Source organism: Sinocyclocheilus rhinocerous, unplaced genomic scaffold, assembly GCF_001515625.1.
Source record: "Sinocyclocheilus rhinocerous isolate Xijiao unplaced genomic scaffold, SAMN03320098_v1.1 scaffold422, whole genome shotgun sequence".
Classification (NCBI taxonomy): Eukaryota; Metazoa; Chordata; class Actinopteri; order Cypriniformes; family Cyprinidae; genus Sinocyclocheilus; species Sinocyclocheilus rhinocerous.
Window position 1 is genome coordinate 867,914 of NW_015639767.1, and position 22,026 is coordinate 889,939.

Below are 22,026 nucleotides of genomic sequence, written 5' to 3' on the forward strand. Positions count from 1 at the left end.
ATATATAGTTCTTGGTGTGAATGGGCCTTTGAACTCATATTTCAGTTATAGAATTGCAGCCAATTGGATCATACTTGATGTTTATAGGTGAAGTATGTAATTTCTTTGCCTTTTGTGTCACTAAATTGAATTGGCAAAAATAATGACTTAAAACAAAGAATTAAAACAGTCCCCTTGTCTGTGATTAGTCAGTCAGACAGATAGCCCCGCCCCAAACTCATGTGATTGGTTGATGGTAGCCGGGCGACTCAAACAAACAGATCAATGTTTTGCAAGCATCAAACTACCAATGACTGACTTATACAGACTCTGAACATGAAACTGATTTCTCCAGTGTTGCCAACTTAGCAATTTTGTTGCTAGATTTAGCAACTTTTCAGACTACCCTAGCAACAAATGTAGCTATTTTTTCAAATTTATTTGGCAACATTTAGCAACTTTTGATAAGTGACTCAAACGATAAAAAAGGCACACATTTTCCATCTAAATTACACAAAAAGAGGAACCTTCCTTTAGCAACTTCCCCTGAAAATTAGTTGGCAACACTGGATTTCTCATTTGATGCTAAATGGCTAGGAAACAAAGTCATGCACATCAGGAGCTGGCGTTTTGACTCTCTTGCCTCTTCCTCTCGCCTCAGGGAGCCGTTCCAAAGGGAAACGCCACTAAAGAGTTTATAGAGAGTCTGCAGCTCAAGCCTGGACAGGTGGTGTATAAATGTCCCAAATGCTGCAGCATCAAACCTGATAGAGCACATCACTGCAGGTAACAGCACACACACACACGTACACACACAGCATCAAGAACTGAATCATCACTGTGTGACCTTAAATACAGAGGCAGTTTCCTGGAAATGTCTCATTGTAAGTGTGTGTTTTCTTCTGTCTAGTGTGTGTAAGCGCTGTATCAAGAAGATGGACCATCATTGCCCTTGGGTCAACAACTGTGTGGGAGAGAGCAACCAAAAATACTTTGTGCTCTTCACTGTGAGTTTCATGTTATTTCAGTATCATTGAGATACTTTTTTAATATTTTGAAATAGTTTTTATATTTTCTGTTTTTGTTTTAATATTAGTCAAAATTTAATATTTTATTTAATATTTTCATTTTTAATATTTATTTAGTAATTCTGTTTTAATGATAAGACATACTGCTTCTTGTGTCTTTTACAGATGTACATTGCTTTGATTTCTCTTCATGCTCTCATCATGGTCGCTCTCCATTTTGTTTTCTGTTTTGAAGAAGACTGGGCAAGTAAGTGTTTGTTTCTGTTTCATTGCCTGGGTTTTAATTACCTCAGTTTGCTGCTAAATGATTGGCTGCTTGTGTTGTAACGGAGTGCTTTGATTGGTTGGTTAGTTTTTAAAAGCTTTCTGTTTCATCTCCTCAGAGTGCAGTTCCTTTTCTCCTCCGACGACTGTCATCCTCCTCATCTTCCTGTGCTTTGAGGGTCTCCTCTTCCTCATTTTCACCGCTGTGATGTTTGGGACGCAGATTCACTCCATCTGTAATGATGAGACTGTAAGTCGCCCGCTGCTGAATATAAAAAAAAAAACAATTAAAATATGAATAAAAACTATAATAGTATATCAGTACATTTGTAAAATTCAAGTAGTTTTATTTTAGTATTGTTTACATGCTATTATAGTTTTTACTTATAGTTTTAATTTGTTTTCTTTTTACTAAAACTTTAACTAAAAATAAATCTATTAAAAGAACGTATTTTTTTGAAGTATTATAATTTGGTTGTGTGTTTTTGTCATTTTATCAAATTAATAAAAACTGAATGGACATATGAAAACAAATGTATATGCCTATTTAGTTTTTATTAATTATTATTCTAGTTAAGCTATTTTATTGTAGACACAAATATCAGTCCATGTGAGAAGGATTTGTCTTTTACATTACCTGAAGAAAGCATTTAGATGGATTCAATTAAAATTGAATGCAGAAATCATCTGATCAAACTCTCATTCTTCATTATCTGAAGGGCCGTTTACACGACAACGTTTTCAGGCAAAAACGGGAAACTTTTTATACGTTTTGCCTGTTCGTTTACACGACAACGGCGTTTTGGGGACTGAAAACGCATATTTTTGAAAACGGGTTTCAAAGTGCACGTTTTTGAAAACGCCACCGTTATCGTTTCCGTGTAAACACCCAAAACGGGAATCTTTGAAAACGGTGACGTCATGCGCGGTACGTGTCGATTTTAAAGGCAAGCACGAACAAACAAACATACACAACAATGGCGGAGTACATGGTACTGTTGTTGCTGCTCAAGTGTTTGCTAACGCTTTTTCAGCAAAGTGTGGATTTACTTCACCAATATTACAACCAACCGCGGAGACGCATCGTATACAACATATAATCGTCACTTCCCTACAGGTGCTGTTTACTAACAAGGTGACAGCTCCAACTACTGGCCTGGCATACATAATACAGCGTTTTTGGCCATTTTCGCGGATATGTGTAAACGCGTATCGGTTTGAAAACGTTGTCGTGTATACGTGAAACTTTTTAAAGACGCAAGGGAAAAACTTTTCCGTTTTTGACTACATCGTTGTCGTGTAAACGTATCCTGAGAGTGTGAGTCTCTCTGTTCGCAGGGAATCGAGCAGCTGAAGAAAGAAGAGAAACAATGGGCCAAAAAGTCCAAGTGGATGAACATGAAGGTGGTGTTCGGTCACCCGTTCTCTCTGGCCTGGCTGAGTCCGTTTGCCACACCGGATCACGGGAAGGCCAATCTCTACCAGTATGTGGTCTGAGACGGCCGACCCGACAACCTCACCTCCTCTGTCTCTACACAAACATCTCTTTGCTTTTTAACTCCGTCTGCTCTGAAAGACCTCACTGCACAGAACACCACGCCACGCTGTTCTAGTGGCCTCTTTACGCTCATCGAGACACTGACAGCCTCGGAGAGTGACACTGATGTCCTGACTGCACTGTTGGGACGAATCCCGCACTGTGAACGCTGTCATTTACAAATGAGGTTTGTGATGAATTGGATCTAGTCGCCCGGTGAGATTCTAGAGGCCTTGACCATGAAACCTACTAACCATCACCAGCCGTGGCAAATAACTAAAGTGTTTCTTGTTTTTGTTTTTTGATTGACAGATGCCTTTACATTCGCTGGATAATTAGGAAATGCCTTTTTTGTTTTGCGCTCATGCTGTTCATTCTCTGCTCAAGCCTTAGCACAGAATGGCTGCTGTACCGTGTGAGGAATCTTTCGTTGCCAAATTGTATTCCATTATGAATGACACAAAATCTCCTTTTTTCCTTTCTTGATCAAAACTAATTCATAACTTGCATAACACTAATGGGTGAATATCATGAAAACATGTCTGGGTCATATTCCATACCAAAATTTATTTAAATTTTTTTGTCATTGTGACATTATATTCATGACAATTAAATACATTATCCTATCTAATTTGCATTATTGTCATTTTCATTGTATTATTTTAATTTTTTTATAATTCTCACACTGATTCTCATTACTGTAATACAGTCATTTTTACTGAATTACATTAAAAATACACACTTTTTGCATTACAATAATTATAGATTTTCATTCATTATTGCCTTGAAAATACTATTTTGTGAATGTTGGCTAATGTTTTTTGTTTTTTTTATTATTTTCCATTTGAACTATTCTCATTGTAATAGAGTCGTTTTTACTTAATTACATAAAAAAAGAAGTCAGCAAACATTAACATTAAAATATTTAATGTATATATATAGTAATAAAATTGTAAACGTTTTTCTGGGCATTTTGCCTGAAACTTCATTTTAATAAATTTTTTCCCACTGTTGATTTTGGGATGAAATATGGTGTTTTTGACATGTTTTAAGAGATTCATCTAATTCATCTATGAATGCAGTAGCTTGTTCCAGGCTTAGAGATACATTTGTGACTGTAATACAAGGTTTGCAATACTTTCAGCCGTTCTCCAGACGGTTTTCACTGTCTCTCGGCGGTGGCACTCATGGATTTCTTACGTTGTGGTTCAGTAACGGTGTCACTACAGTATTTGAGCATAAGCTTGGTCTTCCTGAATCCAGACGGCTGCTGTCTTCGTCCTGTGACTCCTCAGGTTCACATCATGTTCTTATCAATCCAGCTTCTCTTCCAAATCCAGCTCAGACCATCAGATATTCACCGTCTGCAGCCTCGAAAGCTTTGAAACTGTGGAGACTGACAGCTGTAGAAGTCCCCGAGAGGTTTTCAGGGATTTCTCTGGCTTATTTTATCCTTCAGCACAATTCTGTCGGGTCATGTGGTTTGGCCCCACTTTGCTGCTTATGACTGAAAGTTTGTTGGTTGGATTTCAAAGCACTGAAGTGTTCAACGGCTCTGCTGTTGGATCAGTATTTCCCGCCGGATCTCTACGGGTCGCTCATAATCACTGATGTAAAGGAACGCCCTTTCTTTTTCCAATTTCTTTGCACATTCGGTTACACTTTATTTTAAGGTGTCCTTGTTACAGTGTAATTATACATTAAGTACTAAGTAATATTAATTAACTACATGTACTTACTATATGGTTAGGGTTTGTCTTAAGGTTACTTGCATGTAATTATGCATAATTAATTGTTGTTATAATAGTAAGTACATGTAACAAGGACACCTTAAAATAAAGTGTTACCGCACATTATTTTGCCTGTTTTCAATTTATACTGTCTTTTTAATATATCAATATCCAAATGCAGTTGTGGGTGTTTAGGGTTACTTTCACTTTGAAAGTCAATTCAATAAATTTCTCTTTCTGTTGTTTTTCCATTGTGGTGTTTTTCTCTTCTTTGTTGTCTTTTGATTGCTTATGAGCAATAAAATCTCCACAAGTCTACTATGGATGTAAAAAAAATTAAAAATAATGACATTTTATCAAAAAATAATTCAGACTTTTTCCTTGCAATTCCGAGGAAAAAGTCTGTATTCTGAGAAACAAATGCGAATTGTGAGATATAAAATCAAAGTTGCAAGAAAAAAGCCAGAACTGTTAAATAAAATTTGCAATTACCTTTATTTTTTATTCCATGGCGAAAAAAAAAAAAAAAAAGAATTGCAAAATGTAATCTCTGAATTTTGAGGGGAAAAGTCAGAATTGCGAGTTGCAATTACCTTTTTTATTCTGTGGTGGAAACGGTCTTCCATACTCTACAGATTCAAACATCTAAAATGATTTTATACCAGTTTGAGTATCATCTAATATAATTTCAATTAAGAAACAGTTTTTTGTGCAGATACACACGCTCATTTGCCTTCAGTAATTGATAACAATGAAAGAATCGCACAACACTTTATAGCAGTTTAATGAATCTCTCAAGTAGAATCATTTCATTTGGATGAGTTTACAGAGTGCTAGTTTGTCCATTAATAAAACTATTTACACATTTATAAATGTGGCCTGTTATTTATACAGTGACAGTTACATAAGTGGATGACAGTTGCTACTGTACACGAATGAGACAGATATTATTATAACATGGCGGTTGAGTTTCTTTCATTTATCTCTTAATTTACTTTGAGTAACAAATCATAGCAATTTGAAATCAAAGTCAAAAATTTACAAACTGGGCCCCAATGCACAATATTTACTTATTTGGTGCTAAATAGAAATACATTCGTTCTAGTGATAGTTCAGACAAAAATGAAAATTTCCTGAAAACCTACTCACCCTCAGGCCGTTCAGTTTTTTCTTCATCAGAACAGATTTGGAGAAATGTAGCATTGCATCACTTGCTCAGCAGTGGATCCTCTGCAGTGAATGGGTGCCGTCAGAATGAGAGTCCAAACAGCTGATAAAAATATCACAGTAATCCACAAGTAATCCACACCACTCCAGTCCCTCAGTTAATGTCTTGTGAAGTGAAAAGCTGCGTGTTTGTGAGAAACAAATCATGTTTGTAAGAAATTTTTAACTTCAAATCATTGCTAAAATAGGAATCTTCTATCCATAATATTGGTTTTCCAGAGGAAAAACTTGTTTCATCTGAATCAGGAGCAAAATCTGCACAGATCAAGCACCGTTTACAAGCCAAAACTGAACAAGTTCTGAACAAATATGTGGGTGGATTTTGATAGACTATTTCACTGGAGGAAGTCTTATTATGGATTATAGACTCATAATTTAACAAGAAGCAATGGTTAAAATGTCTTGATGGATTTGTTTCTTACAAACATGCCGCTTTTGGCTTCACAAGACATTAACTGATGGACTGGAGTGGTGTGGATTACTTGTGGATTATTGTGATGTTTTTATCAGCTGTTTGGACTCTCATTTTGACGGCACCCATTCACTGCAGAGGATCCATTGCACTCTAAACCCGGATAAGTTGTTTTTACTTAAAAATTTTGAGGAAACTGGTTGCCCTAAAAACATTTAAGTAATGTTTACTTGTTAAACTTGAGTGAAATTTACTTAAGCCATTTAAGTTTTGTTAACTTAATTGAATCTGTGATCTGAGGAACATTACTACTCAGAATTACTGACTCCCAGAGTGCATTGCGGCATGAATAAATTATGCAATTGCTTTGTTTTACAGTTTTTATTTTATTTATTTTATTTGCTGTCTTGTGTCAGTAGTAGCACAACAAAAAGAGCAAATAAAATGGTTATTGTTACAATTAATAAAAATAAATGAAATTGAATTGTTACCATTGTTGTGATTCGTGTGCTGAATGTTGAAGTCTGTGACTTGAGCATGTTACCACAAATATGAAAGGATTATATCAACCCAATAAAAAGCTTCTCAACGTATTCATGAAAATCAGTGAAATTGTAAAAGATTGTTAATAATCACATAACAATACACTAATGATTTAATTTGAAGATAGATCACTTTTTAAAAACAATCTATTTATTACTTTTCTTCCCTATAAGTCAAATAACTCAAATTTCATGTTGCATTGCTGCATTAACAGGAAGAAAACTATAATAATACAAACAAAGTTCCAAGTGCCCAACCAAAGAGAACGCTAATCACTGTAATGGTGAGTTAAAAAAAAAAAAAAAACATTTTAGGAAAATCAACATCAATTTATGAAGCTAGCTTATGTGATGTTCTCCCATTTCAGCTGTATTGAAAATTCAACATTCATGATGACTGGGAAACGAGTGAATGCAACTAGTGACAGATAACTGCAGACATGGAGGAAATGAGTGAAAAGTCTATTAAAGGGGTCATATGATGCTGCTAAAAAGAACATTATGTTGTGTATTTGGTGTAATGAAATGTGTTTATGCGGTTTAAAGTTAAAAAAACACATTATTTTCCACATACTGTACATTATTGTTTCTCCTCTATGCCCCGCCTTTTTGAAACGCGTCGATTTTTGTTTTATTTGCCTTGGAAGTAGCTGTAACTTAATAAAACCTAGTAAGTATAACAACTAAGTAAATATAACTAAATATATCTAAGTAAGGTAAACTATTGGATTTTACAGTGTGGTGAGCAAGTGATGGAATGCTACATTTCTCCAAATCTTTTACCATGAAGAAACAAACATTCTACATCTCGGATGGCCTCTACATTTTCACGATTTTTCACAATTTTTGGCTGAACTATTCCTTTAATCATAATGACACAAAAGGAATGCCCACATAAAAGGCAAATTATACATCCTTTAATCATTTTAATCTCAGCATACAACATTCTATAGTTACCATGGTAACAGCTGTTATTAAGTGTAAATTTAGTGTCATTGTTCAGATGTTTGTTGACAGAAAGTCACTGTAAATCCTTTAACAGATGAATTATGACAAACCGAAACATTATTTGCAAATAATGGGCTCATGACAATTATATTTCTAATTAAACACAGCAGGACGGACGTTCTCAACATTAAACACAGACGGCATCACATTGCCAGGGACTTCACAACCTCACATTATGTTGGAGTCTGGAAGCGTTTGGTGTTTTTGCACGACGAGTGGACATGTGTAATGCATTTGGTCCATTTTTATTTTATTAATATCTACCATATTTAGCTGCTCTATGAGTCTCTGTTTCATGCGCCCAATTGAGACCCGTAACACAGGAAGAACTAGAATAATTCACAGGAAGTACCGTTAGCCCCTTCCAATAATGACCTAAACCTACTTTAGTGTCCTGGAAGATCCAAATCAACCAGGTGGTTTAACGGGGTTTCTACTTGGTCTAGGTGGTTTGGAAAAGAACTACAATGTTGCAGGAAGTCAACATGAAATCAAAACCGACTCCATTTGCTTTCTGACCTTACATATATGCTACTGATCTTATAATGCACATTTTTACAAACAAGCTAAATGATCGTTCTTCACTAGGGAATGCATCTGATTACACAAGTTAAATAGAGAGTATGACCTGTTGTTTTCCAGCATTGCATCATACTGGCAAAGTTTCCGTGTGTCTGCAGAAGGGGCTGAAGAACAGGTTTTGGTGTGCGTTCATTCGTACAGCTACAGAAAGTGTCTTCGCTCTCACATCACTGGATGTTTGCATGCATAAGTCATGTGGCATATTTGGGAAAAGCATCTTCTGCTAAAGAATGTACAATGCCAACATTTGGAGAGGTTTGGTGTTATTATTGCACGTCTCCTGCCACACGCCGTGCTCACAGTGCTGGAGGATGAGGGAGGAAATGCATGCGGGAACCACAGCTTTAATCAATATCTGACCCTCTGGAGATGGAAGGAAGTGATGTCACAGAGGGCATGAAACATAAAAATAGTCAGATTGAAGGATCAGTTGCTGCAACTGGAATTGGAAATGTGGGCCAGAGAGTGAAAAACTACTTTATTTAAATAAAATTATATTTACTGATTTATGTATTTATTTATTGGTTTATTTATTTGTTTGTTTGTCAAACATGGTTAGCTAACTAAAACCATTAACCATTAAAAAATTTAAATAAAATAACCATTAAAACATAAGCTTGTTTTATTTCAGCTAGTTGCCAAGGCAACATTTTTTCCTTTTCGTTTAGTTTAATTTGAAGTTCCAAAATAACTAAAAATAAATTCTAATAAATAAAAATTTATACAAAATATACATATTTTTAAAAAATGTAAACTTTAACTAAAATTAAAATGGAAACAGAAAATATAAAAATAAAATCTAATTCAAAATATTAACAAAAACTACAATACAGTTCGAATAACGATGATATTAGTGTTTTTCTGATATGTTTCTAAAACACACTGACTCATCTAATAATGCAGCAGTCATCGCGCATGCACGTTAACGCGTGGCGGCGTCATTCTCTCTTGCTGGCGTGTGATTGGGTGAGGTTGGGCGACGTGTGATGAAGCACCAGAAGACCAGAGAGAGTAAGAGAGATGCCCACCCACCACAGGGCCATGTGCGTCTCCCCGAATATTAGCTGCCCCAGAAACGCCTGTTCAGCAAACGCAAAATGAACAGGTCATCATCATGACATAAGACATCAGTATACACTTTAACAAGCAGAAGACCTCTATCAGATTTAAACAAGATATAATACTAATAATTTTCTATGCTGAAATTGACTATTTGATTTATTTCAGGTTAAGCTAAAGTAAAACAATAACATCATTTTAAATCATTTATTTTGCATGTCTTTGTGCAACCTGAGTTGACTTTTTCCATATATAGCACAATTAGTCAAACTTGCAAACAAAACACTAATGTTTTTGAAATTGTACTATTCTAAACAATGTCTGAAATTTAGTATTGTATTATCTGCTGCGAATCGCTTGCTGTATTCCTCATTTGTAAGTCACTTTTTAGTCTGCTAAATGACTACATGTAAATGTGCAATGATGATCTATAATAAAGTGATAAATGATCACATTTCTGAATTTTTTAGTTTAAGATTACTAGCAAAGGATTTTTTGTAAATTATGAATCATTTTTTAAAATAATATTTTAAAAAAATAATTGTTTAAAATTGTACTATTTTGATTACATTTTAATTGTTGGGTGTGCCGTTTTTTAGCTACAATAAAGTGATAAATAATCACTTTGCAGTTTTTTCAGTTGTCCAAATTGCTTAGGATTTTTAAAATGAGAATTCTTTTAAGATAATATTTTTTTTAAATAATTCATCATCTAGAAATCACTCTATTATTATTATTATTATTATTATTATTTTTCGTAAGTGCATTTTTTTTAATCTACAATAAAGTGATAATCACTTTTCTGTTTTGTTCAAGATTAAAAGCTAAGGAATTAAGAATAATTTTTTAAGATAATATTTTTTAAAATATTTAAAATATTTTATCAGCTAGAAATCACTATTATTTAGAATTTTTATTTTTTGTGCGTGCAATTTTTATCTAATAAAGTGATCAATAATCACTTATATATAATTTTTTATAAATAATCTTTCTAGTTTTTCAAGATTTTTTTTAAAGGTAAGGATTTTTTTAATTATAAATAATTTTGTTAGATAATACATTCATTAAAATAATTATTTTTTAAAAAAAATCATCAGCTAGAAATCACTTTATTATCTTTAAATTTATATTTTTCGTGAGTGCATCTATAATAAAGTAATAAATAATATTTTTTCAGATTTTTCCAGTCATTCAAGATTACAAGCTAAGGATTTTATTTAAAATAGATAGATAGATAGATAGATAAAATAATTAATCAGCTAAATTCATAATTTGCATAATTCATCATTGCTCTATTTTTAATTATTTATTTAAATTTTTTGTGAGTGCAATTTTTATTAGATGCACAAACAAAAGACATTTGTTCATTTTTTTGCATTTGCATCGAATTGCACTCACAAAAAAATAAATAAATAAAAATGTAAAATTACATAAAGATTTCTAGCTTATGATTTTGTTCTTTATTGACAACTCCATGTGTTTTTAAAGATTCAGTCCATGAGGAAAGTCAGACCTGAAGCTGTGCTGATACTCACAGACGAGATGAAGTTAGAGGCGGTGGTGGTCACAGTGGTGCGGGTGGAGGAGCACGAGCTGCGGAGAGCTTTGGCCAGGAACGTCCACATCACAGCGTTACAGGTGAACAGCAGACCTCCACACAGCAGTCGGAGAGGGATGTGCAGCTACAACACAATAAAGTGGGCCAATCACAAATCACTTACCACATACTGCAATATTCACAAGTCATACATGTCTAATAGGGTTCATATAAATGCACACTGGCGGTGTAAATATATTAATGCTCAAAATTAGTTAATCAAAAGAGCGATTATAACACGTGCGCACGCTCTGCTGAAGGTCATGCGTGTTTGTCACGTAGCATCATCATCATCATCATCATCATCCCAGCAGATATGCAATAAATGTGAGTGTTATTTGAATCCTAACGAGACAGTGATTGTGTTTTCACCAGTGTTTCACACTCACCCAGTCGCAGGCGCTCGTGTCGTTCTGCTGCGTGAATTTCCTCTGCTCGCCCCACGTCCGCAGACCTGTCTCACACACGCCCTTCAGGTAGTCGGTGCCGAGAGACAGTTTGGCGGAGGAGGACGCGACCGCGCCGAGAAAACCCGCCAGCAGCGCGTAAAGGACCCCGGGAAGCATGACGATCAGAGCGGAACTCCAGAAGACCCATCACAACTCCAGCACCGCGAGCGAAAACACTCCATCAGCATCACCGCTGCGAGGAAGCGAGCGGGTCAGGTGCGTGCTGGGAAATGTAGTCCATGCGGCATTTTACGCATTATGTAAGTGAACATAAAACACACTCGCCATTTAATTTGCCCAACAGTGGACACACACACTATGTCATTGATGTTAATCAAACAACAAAAGACCAAAATAAAAAATAGGTCAATCACTGCTCTTACAAAATAATTTGTAAGTTTAATTTTAATGATTAATCTGTTTTAATTTACAGTTTATTCAATTTCTGTATAGGCTATTTCTGTACCTGTATAGGCTATTACTGTTAGACCTAAACGGTTTCCTAAATGAAATTCAGGTCCTGAGTTTAGTTGATGATATTGGTTAAATAAATTATAATATTCAGTGATGTGATCAGAATCAGAATCAGAATGAGCTTTATTGCCAGGTATGTTTACACATACGAGGAATTTGTTTTCGTGACAGAAGCTTCCACAGTGTAACAGAATGACAGTGACAGAACAAAAAATACAGATAATAAAAAAAAAAGAATAAATAAAAAATAAAAATAGAACAAGTAAATAAGGAATACAAATATATAAATTGACAATTGTATGTGCAGGTATATTACAATAGACAGTTTTGCATGTACAGGTACTGTATATTATGTGCAAATTTGAGGTGTAGACTGAGTATGAGTGTTAGATAAATAAGTGTATGAGTGTATAAATAGTGTGTGTTCCACAGTTATTGTCAAGTGTTCATGAGAACAGCTCCAGTGATCTGTTGAAGATCTGTGTGAAGATGGGGGCCAGCTGGTCAGCACAGGATTTCAGACAGACTGGTGTAACACAATCTGGGCCTGGTGCTTTTTTTTGATGATATGTTCTCTGCAAGGAGTAACGTCTGGCACGGTCGCAGCTTGTACTTATATTAATACAAATAGAAAGCAAAGCATTAATAATAATAACATTTTAGGTAACATGGTAAATTTGAACATATATTTTAATTTTTATATTACATGTAAAATAATGGAACATTAGGTTATGAATATTGTCTCAAAAGTCATGGAAATGTACTGGTACAAATGTGTACGAACCCTGAAACCTAATCCCTTTTCTGTCTGGTTTTATCAGTTAGAATGAAAAATACATAGAATCAGTTGATATGTACTGTACTGTCAATACAGTTTTATACAATCATTTTATAAATGCTTATAGATCATTAAAAATATTTAAAAATTCTTATAGATCATTAAAAGATTTATATATATCCATACCCTCTCTCTGTGAGTGTGTATCTGTTTCATGATGCTCATCATCACAACTTTTGAAAAGAAAAAAAAACATATATATATATATATTGTTAATGGTGATGAAAATCAACTGATGGAAACTGTGGCACAGTACTTTTTTAAATTCATATAAACAATTGTCACAATAAATATTGACAGTTTTAAATATGATAATATTCACAGTTTTAAATGTAACATTTTATGAATATATGGTTGTGGCCTTGTTAATGAAATTGTATAGTACTATTAAAAATGTAAATAATTTTATTCAGTAAGGATGCATTGAATCGATCAAAAGTAACAGTAAAGACATTTGTTACAGATTTCTATTTCAGGTTTCTATTTCAAATAAATTCTTTCTTTTCATCAAAGAATCCTGAAAAACTAAATGTATCAGAGTTTCCACAAAAATATGAAGCAGCACAACAGTTTTCAACATTAATAGCAATAAGAAATGTTTCTTGAGCAGAAAATCAGCATATTAGAATGATTTCTGAAGGATCATGTGACACTGAAGATTGGAGTAATGATGCTGAAAATTCAGCTTTACATCACAGGAATAAATTATATTTTAACACATTAAAATGGAAAACAGTTATTTAAAGGGTAACAATATTTCCCAATATTACTGTTTTCACTCTTTTAGTTTTTGATCAAATTAATGCAGCCTTGGTGAACATGAGAGACTTCTTTCAAAAGCAAACAAATATGCATTCATGAATTAGATAAATTGATAAATTGGTTCAAAGATGTTCCAGTGAAATTCTGAGAATTCTTTGTCTGTGGAAGGAGAGAATCAATGCTAATGAGATGATTCTCCATTCTCAGATAGATACAGGAATCATGACCTTATCAGACACATCAGAGAGAGATGCTCTCGGATAACTCATCATTCCCATTAAAGAACTCCAACGACATTTAAAGAACATTTGTTTCCACCCAAGAACTATGACTATAATAAGCGATGGACGGTGACTTGATGGAGATCAGATTCTGATCTAAAGGGCATTATAGACCTCTCAATGGACTGTTCTTATCTTACTTATAAATATTGAATGTTTTTATTTGTATTTTACATCTTTATTTTTATTTTAGTCAATTTTGTTGTTTTTGTAATATTTTTAGTTATTTTTTTAAATATGTCCATACAGCTTTTATTAATTTTTTATTTTTTTTGTTTTGATTAAAACTAAATGTTGCTTTGGCAACCCTCTGTTATTTTGGGAGGTATATTATTGGTGTTATGTATCTGTGAGGCCAGTAGAGGACACTAGATTCACTCTGTTTGTGCTCCGGACATGAATGATACGGTGGCCGAGAAGTGCAAAGCAAATCACAATTCTGAAAACAAAATAACAAATTACAAACGCAAATGCAAGTCTAAAAAACAAAATAACAATTCAGAAAGCACAACAACAATTCAGAAAACATTATAACAAGTCAGAAAACTCCCTCAAATCACATGTCTTGTTTAGGAGGTTTGTGGAATTATCACTGTTCTTTTCTCTGTGTTAGCTGATCATGTTTCTCAGTCTTCTCTGTCATTAGGAAGCGCAAAGCTTCTACTTCCTCTTTTCTCGCTTCTTCATCTTCCCCTGCCAAGTTTAACTACCAGACGGAAGTTCTGTGATCTGATCAGTCTCAGTTCAAGAAACATCTCAAAAATAAAAAGAGCAAGTCGTGAGATTTAAAAAGTTTGCAAAACTTTTCTTTGCAAAACTCCTTTAGCATCTTCTCTGAAATCAAGCAAACTGGAAGATTCAAGCTGCTTGAGGTCATGAGCTGCATGTTTTCATCTTCAGCAAAGTCTGAAGTTTCTCTCAGAGTCCAACGCATATCCCTCCAGAGATCATCTAACTCTTAGACTCTCTCATTAGCACAATAACACTTGTTGAGAACATGAGAGAACAGAGCGAATGCCTAAGGGACAGAAAATCCACCAGCTTGAGTTTCTGTGGAAGATCCTCCGATGAACAACAGACAGAAGCAATTAAAGGTCGTCACAGGTCACCATCTCTGCCAGACTACAAGGATAATTAGCCTCTTATGTGCAAGATTTCCTTCCTGAAAGTGCAAAGAACATGAGGAGTTAAAGGGTTAGTTCACCCAAAAATGAAAATTAGCCCATGCACAAATTACTCACCCTCAAGTCATCCTAGGTGTATATGACTTTCTTCTTTCAGACAAATCCAGTCGGAGTTATATAAAAAATTGTCTTTGATCTTTCAAGCTGCAACTCAGCGGGTGTTGCATGCATCAGTCCAAAAGAAGTTAAATAAAAAGCACCCATCCATAAAAAAAAGCATCTCACACGGCTCCGGGGGGTGAACAAATGCCTCCTGTAGCGAATCGATGCGTTTTTGTAAGAAAAATATCCATATTCAAATCACTTTAATGTAGCTTGCGCCAACAGTCCTACACTGAAGCAGTTCCGGGCTGATGACGTACGAGTTTAGCGTTGCGCATGCGCCGGTGAGTCTCGTGAAAACCAACGTTTGTTATCAGGAGCAAAGGAAGCAAAGTTTCCTTACTTTAGCAAAGGAAAACCAGTCTCCTCTTGGCTTATATCGAAATCCTCCGACATTATTCTTTACAAATCCTCGTTTTGTACTTCTAATTAGTGACCGTTGTTTTGTTTTGAACTCTCCGCTGCGTTTCCGTGTGCATCACTTCTGAGCGGCGCATGCGCAAAGCTGACCTCATACGTCATCCGCCCGGAGCTGCTTCTGTGTACAACTGTTGGTGCAAGCTACATTAAAGTGATTATTACGTTTTGAATATGGATATTTTTCTTACAAAATGCATCGATTCGCTACAGGAGGACTTTGTTCACCCCCCCGGAGCCGTGTGAGACACTTTTTTTATGGATGGGCGCTTTTTATTTAACTTCTTTTGGACTGATGCATGCAACACCCGCTGAGTGGCATTAAACTGGATGGATGGATGGATGCTCCTCATGTAAAGCCTTCAGTCGAGGCTCTACTGTCATGTCTCTCTGTTCAGCAGCTCTAAGAGATCCAGTGCTGGACGGGGGACCTAATTTGACGGGACCTTCTCCGCTGGAACGACTTTCATTGTGAGCATGTCAAGGCCAAATATAGCCTACGTCACAGGCGTATGCTGCTTCAGATGGCAGCAGAGCGAGCGAATGACAGCACCAGCATCAGCAGACACATGCCAAAACACTGCAACATCTCACCACGCATAATCACATGTGCTCACATGTGTCTCTGCAGCTGATAATTCAAAAGACTATGAATATCATCTGAAAGCAGAATCTGATCTGATGTGCATTTCTTCCATTCTTATGAATTAATCAGATGCATTAAATAAGAGATCAGAGAGCTGCATTAGAGTCCAGACCCCTGCCTTACGTGCATTTGCATAAATTAAACATACGTAAATGTTAATTATGAAACCTAACAAAATGTTATACTCTTGTGATAAAGCATAAAACTGCTTAATATTTCAGTAGTACAAGAAGAAAGTAGTCTTTGTTTCCCTGGAAACCATGAGGCAAATATTTATACAGGAGAATACAGGAGATCATTAGGATTGTGTGATTGTGAGCAGATGTTCATCATCATCATCATCATCATCAAAATGTGCTGGACAAAAAAAAATGTCAATAAATGTCAATAAATCAAACACTGAACAAAGAAATTACATCTTTAAAATTTTCCCTGCTGCACTGACACAGTTACACAACACAGACTGAACGTTCATCCCTCACATTCACATATAATCAACATCTGCTGCAGCTGTACAGTAAATCACAGCTCATCATGTTCTCCAGGACTCAGTGATGCAGGATGAGACTCTTGCATCTATGCACAGATTAGCTGAAATTGCAGCAGGAAATTGTTGGAACGAGCTTCTTTGGCATAGGGCTGCTCTATTTAGGGAAAAAAAAACAGAATTTTTTTTTTTTTCTGATAAAATTGCGAAATATTGCACAAAAAAAAAACAAAATCAGGTTTGCTGTGGTTGTTTAAAGGGCTGCACAATTTGGCCAAAATCTTGCAATTATTTATCATTATGGGTATTTAAAATAATAATAATAATAATAATAATAATAATATAGTAGTAATAACAATATAGTAACAACAATAATAACAACAACAATATTAATATTATTAATAATAATGACAATTATTAGTATTATTAAATAAAATTTACCAAGTAAAAACAAAATAAGAAATATTACTATTATAATATTTCACTGTAAAATATATAAAAAAGAGTATTTAAGAAAAATATAATAATTAAAATAACAATTTATTTTACATTACAACTTTAAAATTACAATACTAATATGGCTGTCTTTATTTCTTCATTTTCAAACATTAAACCATTGAACTTTTATTTTGGCAGAAAACTGCGAGAAAGCATATTAAATATAGTGTTTTCTACGGAAGGCTATTTCCACCAAGAAATAAAAAAAAGGTACGTTTTATTTCACAATTCTAACTTTTCTTGCAATTCTGCATTTATATCCCATCGTTGAGAATTTATTTCTGAAAAATCTTAGAAATAAAATTGTTATTGCAAGAAAAAAAGTCCGAATTGTGAGATAGAATGTTGGAAATCATTTTTCCTTGGCGGAAATAATCTTAAAACAGTATTATGAGCTGCTTGCGTGCAAATGAACATAGTGCCACGCTTCACTCGGAAACACAGTGCAAATAGCCTACAGTATTAATCTAATTCAATTGCAGCCTTTACGATTTGATAGTCGCACTAAGCCATATCACGATTTCGGTTTTATTTCAATAAATCATGCAGCACTACTTTAAGCGTTTTGCAGTAATGCAGTTGATCTGAGCCTGACTTAATGCAGCACTATGTAACTTTTGGCGCTCTAGCGGTTAATAAACAGAACTGCACACATCCCGCGGAAGAACATTCCAACCGGAGCTACTTCTCTAAGTTTATGTCTATGGCGATTCACGCAGGTATGTGTTACTCCGCAGCGGTGACGACCCGACCAGGCTACAATAGTCCAAATATAACTACTTATTATAAGTGTACCGCAGTGATTCGGAATAAGACAAAAACGCGGTTTGGAAGATGAATTCATGATGTACTCGCTCATTATATACATTTTGCAAATTTTGAACACAGAAAAAGTTACATAGTGCTGCTTTAAGTCAAAAACGCTGCTCTCTCTGCTCACATTGATCTGCAGTGTGTTTGCTGTGTTGTGCTGTCAGAAGGAAATCTATCTCTGGCCTCTTGTAGTGAAACCTGATGTGGAGGGTTTGGTAAATACGCAGCACAGATCCATCAGTAGCTCCACTTCTCAGCATGACTCAGATTGATTTAGTGACTCTTAAAGGGGTGGTTCACTGGGTTTTTTCTAGGCTTGATTGTGTTTATGGGGTGCAGTCTAGCATGTTAATGCTTCGTTTTTTAAAAAACATTATTTTTCACATAATTTACCTTTATTCCACACCGCTTTGTCCCTTCTCTAAGAAACGGGCTGATCATTTCCTTCTTTTATTAAGCCCCTCCCTCAGAAATACGCGATGGGCTCTGATTGGTTAGCTAGCCCAGTGTGTAACCGCCTAATCGTCCCGCCCCTCACCTCAGCGGCATGTGCTCCGGTTGTATTGTAAACAAGGCGTCGTTAATATCGCTTATCAGTTTGAGCCCGACTGAGAAGCAGAGGATATTATTGAAGAGGATCGTGCAGAACCTGTGCAAGCTTCGTAACTTTGCAGATATTGTTTATGCTCAAACAGCAACATTACACACTAACTAACGTTAAAAAAGTGAAATCGTAATGAACCACCCCTTTAAGATATACAGCCATGGATGCAAAGAAACAGCAAGAGGAGAAAGTGCTGTTTATTTCAGCTTTTAAACTGTTTCTCTCTGCGGGTCACCGGCAGGTAAAGCTTTTTCTAAGCGAACAGGCCTTGAGCAAACAAACAGCTTTAAAGAATTATGGTTAAGTCATGTTCAAGCAGTGGTGGAAAGTATACTGAAAAAATATACTCAAGTAAAAGTACCATTACCTTCCAAAAAATGTAGTGTGAGTAGAGTAAAAGTACTTGTCCAAAAAACTACTAGAGTAAGAGTAAAAGAGTAGCCTATTTAAAAGTACTCATGAGTATTGAGTAGTGAGTACTGAGCTGTGGATTCTACCCCCTCATAATAAACGCTGTACACCGCAATTTATACATTTTAAAAACGTTGTACATTCTGTAATTCACATTATAGTGTTTGTCATAAAGAATGATTAACTAAACTTGATAATGTATGTTACAATTTTAACATAAATGCACATTGTTCAAGAAAGAATGGCATCATGCCATACCTTTTACACATTTACTCGAATTGTTATGCTGATAATACAATTTCTAAGGAAAAATGCATTAAATAGCGAAGTATTTCTGGGGAAACTTTTTCAAAGGAAAACGTAAAAGTACCGATACATCACTTAAAATGTACTCAAGTAAAAGTAAAAGTACACTATTTTTAAACTACTTTTACTAAAAAGTAAAATTACTGATAGAAACTACTTAATTACTGTAACGTGAGTATTTGTAATTCGTTACTTCACACCCCTGTGTTCAAGTAGCCATGAACAAGTGCTGCAGTTGCCATGTGTAAGTTCAGAATGAAATACACACTACTTAGTATGCAGTATGTACTGTAAGCATAAGATGTAGATTAATTTGTTTCTTCATCAGAACAGATTTGTAGAAATGTAGCATTCCATCACTTGCTCACCAATGGATCCTCTGCAGTGAATGGGTGCCGTCAGAATGAGAGTCCAAACAGCTGATAAAAACATCACAACATAATTCAGAATGTTCATTCAAAGTTATCTGGTCTTTAATAAGGTTGTCAAGATGTTTGCAAAAAAAAACCATTTATACATCATTCATGGAATGATTTTTTCCCTGAAACATTTTATTTGGACATTCGTCTAACGTTTTTTTTTTTTTTAATGATACTTGTTTCAGAAAGTTCAGAGAACATTCAAAAGTAACATTTCCATGTTTATAAAATCATAAAAATGACATTTTCAATTCACATAACCAAGACAAACGTGGATGTTTTGAACGCTGAATCTGATGTAACGTTTTATAACTTATTGGGAACGTTAAAAAACATTCTTAGAACATATTTTGTTAGCTGGGAGCCTCTTTGGCCTGAAAAAACATAATTAGTGTCCAAAAAAGAAATTGTTCTGATGGTTCGTGGACGGTAGAGAAAATAAATAAATGTTAAATGAAACTAATAACAATCTGTGTAATTGTGCATATACTATAGTAACATAAATTTAAAATTAAAGGAAGGCCAATACGTTTCCCATATGTTTTGTTGTTGACGTCAAAAGCAGTGTTGCAATCAAACCAATATTTTAGAGCACATGCATCTAAACAAGGCATAAATGGACAGTTTGCATGACATAAAAGTACAAACGCTAAAAGAATATATGACAGAATATGTTAAATACAAGTTCACTTGCAACAAAGAAGTTGCTGTAAATTTTGTCTGCCAAGAGCTTGAACCCTTTTTTTTTTAAATGTTTAACTCTATAAATCACTTCTGCCAATGTTTATCCATTTAGAAAATTGAATTTTATTATGACGTTCATGTCCAATGTAAAATTTGAGTAAACAGAACCAGCTGAGAACCAATGATACAAAGATCCTTCATTTTTATAACAGATTATTGTACTTGCTGGAAAATAAAAAGGGTTCTGCTGTTCATAAAGGCAAAATAACGCAAATGTGGAGTGATCAGAACCGTCTTCACTAGAATATTATAGTCCGTGCAGATGATGATGCAGACGATCTTTCTCTCTCTCTCTCTCTTAGAGAGAGAGAGAGAGAGAGAGATTTAAGATTCGGTGAATCAGCGTTTGGTCGAAAGGCTGCGCGTCACGCACGCGTCGCGCTCACAGCCGAGATTTTATAGACACGTTCACATGCGTTTGTAATATCCGGGTTGGAAGGAGGGAGTGTCTCAGATTCCCAACAGAAACACGCTGGAAAGAGCAGCCAGAGAGACGTGCTCCGCGGAATATGGCATCGGGCAGAGGGAAGCGGAAGCGCAGCGCGATGGAAACGGGTTCCAGCTCCTCCGTCAGGATTTAGATCGGGATCCGCGATGGAAAAGCCGCTGTGTTTGTCGCAGCCCGCGGAGAGGAGGCTGGCGGCTCGGACGGGCTCGGGATCGGGATCGGCCTCTCTCGGGTTCGGAGCGTCTCCGGCGGGGAACATTGCGCCGCTGCAGCCCGGACGAACGCGCAGGATAGAGGGAGTGCTGAGCAAATACACCAACCTCATCCAGGGCTGGCAGAACAGGTACCGAACCGTGATGAAGTTTACACTGACTGAGCTCAACTCGTGGCCGCAGTATTACCACAATACGTGACATTTCGTTAAATCATAAACTCTATTTTAGACCTAAATATGATTTATTTAGGGTTATTTTGTTTGTCATTCGTCTTTTTTTTTTTTTTTTTAGTTTAGTTTAGGTATTCAGTTATGACAGGATTTATTAGTTCATTAGCTACTCGTGTTATATAGGCTACTCACATACTGTATACACTGTTATGTGTACACTGTAAAAAATGATTGTGATTTTAACAGTAAAATACTGTTAAAAGGTTTTTGGAAGTGAAAAAGAAAAAGTCATTGCATAATTTACAGTGAAAAACCGTAAATTGACACTCCCAGAATTCCCTGCATTTTTGTTGTTGTTGAAATAACATGTTTCTTCTTAGTTTTTTCTTGTCAGTTGTGTACACTAGGGTTTAATCTTACATCTAATGTTGTTAAATTAATGTTTATTGCATTATTTCAGTATCATGTGTGTCACCATGATGGGATTTAGTGTTTGTGTGAATGACACTGTGTGCACCTTCTATATATAAGTATTGCTCTCCTCAGCTCGTAGAAAAGCTGTTTGTGATGAGCTTTGGTTCATCATGTGACTTTCTCATCACCACCAGTTTTTGGTGGTTATCAGTGCATTACAAAGGTTCAAAACAAATATTAGTACTTCAATATGTTGGTTTATTAACATTACATCAGTTAATGAAATACGGTATTTTATTGTGAATTTAAGTTAAGTCTGTAAAACCTAAAATGTTGCTACCATATTTTTTACGGTAAAGTTCTGGCAACCACAGCTGCC

At 35.3% G+C, this 22,026-nt stretch overlaps 3 protein-coding genes across 3 annotated transcripts in view; 2 read left to right on the plus strand and 1 right to left on the minus strand.

The window, feature by feature from the left end:
* LOC107751679 (palmitoyltransferase ZDHHC3-like) overlaps nucleotides 1–3,439 on the plus strand; it is a 5,727-nt gene extending 2,288 nt beyond the window's left edge. The window contains exons 3-7 of the mRNA XM_016567423.1: nucleotides 641–765; nucleotides 890–986; nucleotides 1,173–1,254; nucleotides 1,391–1,521; nucleotides 2,610–3,439. Of these exons, the coding sequence (XP_016422909.1) occupies nucleotides 641–765; nucleotides 890–986; nucleotides 1,173–1,254; nucleotides 1,391–1,521; nucleotides 2,610–2,768 (594 nt within the window). The 3' untranslated portion in view covers nucleotides 2,769–3,439. The remainder of the gene's footprint in view (nucleotides 1–640; nucleotides 766–889; nucleotides 987–1,172; nucleotides 1,255–1,390; nucleotides 1,522–2,609) is intronic.
* Nucleotides 3,440–9,126: 5,687 nt separating this feature from the next.
* On the minus strand, nucleotides 9,127–11,629 carry tmem42b (transmembrane protein 42b). Its single transcript, XM_016567424.1, has 3 exons — nucleotides 11,355–11,629; nucleotides 10,904–11,050; nucleotides 9,127–9,388 (listed from the first exon to the last, which is right to left on the minus strand). Exons 1-3 carry the CDS (start codon nucleotides 11,529–11,531, stop codon nucleotides 9,248–9,250), a joined length of 465 nt encoding a protein of 154 aa, XP_016422910.1. The 5' UTR covers nucleotides 11,532–11,629; the 3' UTR covers nucleotides 9,127–9,247.
* A 9,099-nt stretch (nucleotides 11,630–20,728) lies between these two features.
* Nucleotides 20,729–22,026, plus strand: part of LOC107751695 (oxysterol-binding protein-related protein 10-like) — a 36,891-nt gene continuing 35,593 nt past the window's right edge. Inside the window, exon 1 of the mRNA XM_016567446.1 lies at nucleotides 20,729–21,191. Within this exon, the coding sequence (XP_016422932.1) occupies nucleotides 20,995–21,191 (197 nt within the window). The 5' untranslated portion in view covers nucleotides 20,729–20,994. The remainder of the gene's footprint in view (nucleotides 21,192–22,026) is intronic.

Excerpts from the sequence above, each read along its gene's own strand:
- tmem42b (XM_016567424.1), bottom strand. The coding sequence starts at position 11,531 with ATGCTTCCCGGGGTCCTTTACGCGCTGCTGGCGGGTTTTCTCGGCGCG. Across the intron at positions 11,051-11,354 it reads ACACGAGCGCCTGCGACTGG|CTGCACATCCCTCTCCGACT; the intron begins GTGAGTGTGAAA and ends ATTGTGTTGTAG. Across the intron at positions 9,389-10,903 it reads CCTCTAACTTCATCTCGTCT|GCGTTTCTGGGGCAGCTAAT; the intron begins GTGAGTATCAGC and ends TTTGCTGAACAG.